The following is a 6,077-nucleotide window of genomic DNA, read 5'->3' on the forward strand; positions in this document are numbered from 1 at the left end:
GGAGCTTTACTCTGTATCTAACCCGTGCTGTACCTGTCCTGGGAGTGTTTGATGGGACAGTGTAGAGGGAGCTTTACTCTGTATCTAACCCGTGCTGTACCTGCCCTGGGAGTGTTTGATGGGACAGTGTAGAGGGAGCTTTACTCTGTATCTAACCCGTGCTGTACCTGCCCTGGGAGTGTTTGATGGGACAGTGTAGAGGGAGCTTTACTCTGTATCTAACCCGTGCTGTACCTGCCCTGGGAGTGTTTGATGGGACAGTGTAGAGGGAGCTTTACTCTGTATCTAACCCGTGCTGTACCTGCCCTGGGAGTGTTTGATGGGACAGTGTAGAGGGAGCTTTACTCTGTATCTAACCCGTGCTGTACCTGCCCTGGGAGTGTTTGATGGGACAGTGTAGAGGGAGCTTTACTCTGTATCTAACCCGTGCTGTACCTGCCCTGGGAGTGTTTGATGGGACAGTGTAGAGGGAGCTTTACTCTGTATCTAACCCGTGCTGTACCTGCCCTGGGAGTGTTTGATGGGACAGTGTAGAGGGTGCTTTACTCTGTATCTAACCCGTGCTGTACCTGCCCTGGGAGTGTTTGATGGGACAGTGTAGAGGGAGAAATAGGGGCCATTAATATAAGATAGTCACTAATAAATTCAATATGGAATTCAGGAGAAACTTCTTTATCCAGAGAGTGGTGAGAATGTGGAACTCGCTCCCACAGGGAGTGGTTGAGGTGAATAGTGTGGATGCATTTAAGGTGAAACTAGATAAACCCATGCGGGAGGGGGGAATAGAAGGATATGGTGATGGGGTGAGGTGAAGAGGGGTGGGAGGAGGCTGGTGTGGGGCATAAACACCGGCACGGAGCAGTGGGGCCGAATGGCCGGTTTCTGTGCTGTATGTTTGATCGAATTGACTCATACACTCCCTGAGATTGTGGCTCTATACCAATAGCAGGACATCTTCCCTATCCCACCTCTCCTGGTGATCATATCCCTGCTGCTGGAGTCTGGTCGATGTGAGGAAGGCCGCAGTGTTCCCCGGGCACTCACTCCAGTGGGACAGGTTTACAGACAATTCCCATTATAAATGTGACACAGGAATTTATAATGAAATATAAAAATAAGGACAGAATGTGTAACTTTAAAATAGAGAAGTGAATTACTGCGTGCCCTGGTCCAACAGTAACCCGGGCTCACCTGGAGATGACAGGCCTGTCTGTGCCCTGCACGGGGGGTCAATCTATTCAAAGTTTTCACATCGCACTCACTTCCTGCATCACATTGACTTCCTGGGATACTTCCCTTATCAAACTTTCTTCAGCACAATGTGTTTATAAGTCCCGATTATAAAACCCTGGGCAATAACCAGGAGACACTGCAAGTCTCTAATTAAAGGTACAAGCACTGCAAGCGCTGCAGAGAATCACCACCCAAAGCCTTTCCCCCTTTCAGAGCCCCTTCTCACGCCGACCTCCTCTTGTGTCCATTGCAAACGGGCTTCACGGCGAGGCTGCACTCCCGGTGCAAATCCCGGAACATTGCCTCACGCCAGTTGGGAGTTCCAGGTGAGCGGCCCCGCCCGCACCGTTTTCCACCCATTCTTCAATGGGGTGGAGGGGGGGGTGTGATAATCCTGTGTCAGCGAAGCTACAGGCAAAACCTCAGCCCGAAATGGGCGCAAGCGGCTCCAGCAGGCGCAATACAGGCCAAGTGGAAAATCACAGGCAGGAGGAATCTGGCGCACAACATCTGCTGGGGTGGACCACCCCCCCCCCCCCAACTTCTGATTTCCCCCTGCACCCCCACATCTACACAGCAGGTGCTCATAGCAACAGGAGTAAACCATTCGGCCCCTCCAGCCTGTTCCGCGGGACACGGAAATAGACTGGCATCCGCGAGCAACGCCGCGGGCGATCTACCACGCCTGTTTGGTGGCGGAAGGGTTAATGAAGAATGATTGTGGCGGTGTTTCCAGCCCCGGGTCTCTGCTAGTGAGGGCAGGGAGCCGGCTCCTGGATCCGACAGGCATTAAGACCCGGCCAGATCCGCGTTCGTCACAGGAGGGGGCGGGAGGCGAGGTTGGGAGTGCTCTGGCTGTATAAATAGGAGGAGGAGACACTTCGCTCCGGATCCCAGCGCTGTCACACAGAGAGACAGAGGGAGAGCCAGAGGGACAGGAGCTGGACTTGGGACTGCTGAAGACAGGAGTTTGCAGAGACAGAGATCCCGGCAGGACAATCCCGCAGTTGGATCTGGACAGTTTGCAGAAAGTTGGGATTTGTGCGTTTCTTCTTTTCTCTCCCAGTTCTGTCTGAGCAGAGGGACAATCCCTTCACCCTCCCGGCCCCTCTGCACCGCGGCTCGCCGCCGCCTCTCCGCCACCCTGGATTCCCGCAGCTCTTCGCCATGCTTCGCCGGCTTTAGGTACCCCATGGAGCCGCCCAACTTCTACGAGGTGGAGCCCCGACCTCTGGTCAGCAGCCAGCCCCATCCCCAGCCCCAGCCCCAGCCAGCCCAGCAACACCACCCAGCCTTCGGTTACCGCGACACCCCCGCCTCCGAGCTGGGCGACATCTGCGAAAACGAAAATTCCATCGACATCAGCGCCTACATCGACCCGGCGGCGTTCAACGATGAGTTTCTGGCCGACTTATTCCACAACAACCACCAACAGCACGGCGCTGGCAAACTGACCCAACACCCGCACCAGGACAAGGCGAAGGTGACAGAGTTCCAGTACCAGAACCAGGGGAGCAACGGCAACCAGCAACAGGGAGGACAACCCCAACCCCAAGTCCAACACCAAGTCCACGGAGGACAATCCCAGGTCCAGCACCAGCACCAGGGAGGACAATCCCAGGTCCAGCACCAGGGAGGACAATCCCAGGTCCAGCACCAGGGAGGACAATCCCAGGTCCAACACCAAGTCCAGGGAGGACAATCCCAGGTCCAACACCAAGTCCAGGTAGGACAATCCCAGGTCCAGCACCAACTCCAACACCAAGGCTACAGCTGCATCGCCAACTACATGGAGAGTAAGCTTGACTCGGTCTTCGAGAGGTCCTCCTCCGGCCTCCGGTCAGTTGTGGTCAAGCAGGAGCCCAGGGAGCAGGAGGAGGAGAGGGTCCGGAGTTCGCTGCCCAGCTCCTTCGCCAGCCAACACCCGCCGCCTCACCTGCAGTATCAGATCGCCCACTGCGCACAGACCACCATGCACCTCCAGCCCGGCCACCCAACACCGCCGCCCACCCCAGTGCCCAGCCCTCACCACCAGCAGCACCACCAGCACCACCTCTCCTCCTCCTCCTCCTCCTCCTCCTCCTCCCTCAAGCTGCAGCCGGGGGGCAAGGGCAAGAAGTCGGTGGACAAATCCAGCCTGGAGTACCGCCTGAGGAGGGAGCGCAACAACATCGCGGTGAGGAAGAGCAGGGACAAGGCCAAGCTCCGCAACGCCGAGACCCAGCACAAGGTGATCGAGCTGGCCAACGACAACGAGCGGCTCCGCAAGAGGGTGGAGCACCTGAGCCGGGAGCTGGACACACTCCGGGGGCTGTTGAGGCAGTTACCGGATGGCTCGCTGGTCAAAGCCATGGGGAGCTGCGCCTGAAGACACGGCTGTGTGGGACAGGGGGAGAGAGAACTCGACTCTTCAATCCTTCCTTTAAAAACAATCTTAATTGTAAGCAGAGAAGTGGCGGGGGTCCGCTGAGCCGCTCAGAGCCTCGCCAGGACTGGGACAGAGCTGCAACTGGTTCCTTCACTCGGCTCTTTAGCACAGGCTGTGCGGATAACAAGCCTGCGGGATGTAAAGATATATATATTTTTTGTAAAGAAAAGTGCCTACAGTACAAGCCCGGCGTTGTCCCGGGCTGGTGCGGATGGAGCTGGACACCCCGCCGGGGAAAGGCTTGGAGGTTGTGGCAGGGACAGCGGAGCCGAGCCAGAGACACAGAGACAGAGACACAGAGAGAGGGGTGTGTGTGTGTCCGGAGAACTCGGGGGATCAGCCAAAGAAAAAAAAACCCGTTTTATTAAAAGGAGGAACAAGAGACTGAATAGACAAGGTGAAATGTACTTTGAGTTGTGGATAAGGCAGCTCCGAGCCGACCAGTGACCGACACAAAGGGTTTCTGTGAAACACCCGCTCACAAGCCGCAAGGTGCAGCCCCAATATCCCCAGTCCCCAGTCCCCAATATCCCCAGTCCCCAATATCCCCAGTCCCCAGTCCCCAATATCCCCAGTCCCCAATATCCCCAGTCCCCAATATCCCCAGTCCCCAATATCCCCAGTCCCCAGTCCCCAATATCCCCAGTCCCCAGTCCCCAATATCCCCAGTCCCCAATATCCCCAGTCCCCAATATCCCCAGTCCCCAGTCCCCAATATCCCCAGTCCCCAGTCCCCAATATCCCCAGTCCCCAATATCCCCAGTCCCCAGTCCCCAATATCCCCAGTCCCCAATATCCCCAGTCCCCAGTCCCCAATATCCCCAGTCCCCAATATCCCCAGTCTCCAGTCCCCAATATCCACAGTCCCCAATAGCCCCAGTCCCCAATATCCACAGTCCCCAATAGCCACAGTCAGCCAGGCGATGGCGGAGAGCCCCCGGCCGGCCCGGTGACCAAGCTCGCCCATTGCTGGCTCATTTCACCGGCACTTTCAGGCCGGCACTTCTGCCCAAAGCCCAAGACATTTTCTATTTCACTGCCTGTGTTTCTCTGGGCTGTTTGTGTCGCCCGTTGTTGAATGTCCAGCTCTCTCGGCCGGTGCGGGGTCCCGGGCTAACTCTCTGGGAGAAGCTGCTCTCCACAATCTCAATGTTGTCGCCGAGTTAAAGAAATTTTTAAACTAATTTGTACCGATATATTGTTGTATATTGACCAAACAATTTTATGAAATATATATATAATAAATCAAATACTTATATTTAACCCTTGTGACGATGTATCTGCTCATTCTCACACTGCGCCCGCCGAGCGGCTTTAATAGAAATCTTCCTGAAATATCCTCACCAGCTGCAGAGTTTCAACCTTTCCAGCCCTGACTTTCACACTCCTCTTGTCTATGTCGCCTGTCACCGTGTTTCTGTCTCTCGCTCCCTCTCTGTCTCTCTGTCTCTCTCTCTGTCTCTCTCTCTCTGTCTCTCTCTGTCTCTGTCTCTCTCTCTGTCTCACTGTCTCTCTCTGTGTCTCTCTCTGTCTGTCTCTCTCTCTCTCTCTCTCTGTCTCTCGCTCCCTCTCTCTCTCTGTCTCTCTCTCTCTGTCTCTCGCTCCCTCTCTCTGTCTCTCGCTCCCTCTCTCTCTCTGTCTCTCTCTCTCTCTCTCTTTTTTTCTCTGTCTCTCTCTCTCTCTCTGTGTCTCTCTTTCTGTCTCTCTCGCTCCCTTTCTCTGTCTCTCGCTCTCTCTCTCTCTCGCTCGCTCCCTCTCTCTCTCTCACTCCCTCTCTGTCTCTCTCTCTGTCTCTCTGTCTCTCTCTCTCTGTCTCTCGCTCTCTCTCTCTCTCGCTTGCTCCCTCTCTCTCTCTCTCTCTCTCTGTGTGTGTGTCTCTCTCTCTCTCTCTCTGTCTCTCTCTCTCACTCCCTCTCTCTCTCTCTCTCTCTCTGTCTCTCTCTCTCGCTCTCTCTCTCTCTCTGCCTCTCTCTCTCGCTCCCAATTCCAATTCCAATTCCAATTAAAATGCTTTATTGGCATGAAAGTTTACAGAGAACCATATTGCCAAAGCTTACATAGCAAAAAGGTACAGTTTTCCCTCTCTCTCTCTCTGTCTCTCTCTCTCGCTCCCTCTCTCTCTCTCTCTCTCGCTCCCTCTCTCTCTCTCTCTCTCTCTCTGTCTCTCTCTCGCTCCCTCTCTCTCTCTCTCTCGCTCCCTCTCTCTCTCCGCCCAGTCAATTTCAATTCAATTCAATTCAAATCGGTACATCTTATGTTGCCAAAGCATCGAAATACATTTATGGTTGAACACATAAACGCAGATCTATTCATACAGTGTATAAACAGATATGTCCCTGAGTGTATAAATATACCTTCGTATAATTTGTATATACTCTTTTAGTCTCTGTTCCAAACCAAGCTGTAAATGATTAAG

The 6,077-nt window shown here is 54.3% G+C and overlaps 1 protein-coding gene across 3 annotated transcripts; it reads left to right on the forward strand.

The window, feature by feature from the left end:
- The first annotated feature begins 2,113 nt into the window (after positions 1-2,113).
- cebpa (CCAAT enhancer binding protein alpha) lies at positions 2,114-4,924 on the forward strand. 3 transcript variants are annotated; one of them, XM_085991906.1, is made up of 2 exons: positions 2,114-2,941; positions 2,975-4,924. In XM_085991906.1, exons 1-2 carry the CDS (start codon positions 2,426-2,428, stop codon positions 3,599-3,601), a joined length of 1,143 nt encoding a protein of 380 aa, XP_085848032.1. In that variant the 5' UTR covers positions 2,114-2,425; the 3' UTR covers positions 3,602-4,924. The 3 variants fall into 3 exon arrangements, with proteins under 3 accessions (XP_085848032.1, XP_085848034.1, XP_085848031.1); XM_085991908.1 differs by having other exon boundaries at positions 2,114-2,881; positions 2,942-4,924; XM_085991905.1 differs by having other exon boundaries at positions 2,114-4,924.
- Positions 4,925-6,077: the final 1,153 nt, after the last annotated feature.

The sequence above is a fragment of the Somniosus microcephalus genome, chromosome 6 (genome assembly GCF_052327205.1).
Source record: "Somniosus microcephalus isolate GS21.2 chromosome 6, FLI_Smic_1.0, whole genome shotgun sequence".
Classification (NCBI taxonomy): domain Eukaryota; kingdom Metazoa; phylum Chordata; class Chondrichthyes; order Squaliformes; family Somniosidae; genus Somniosus; species Somniosus microcephalus.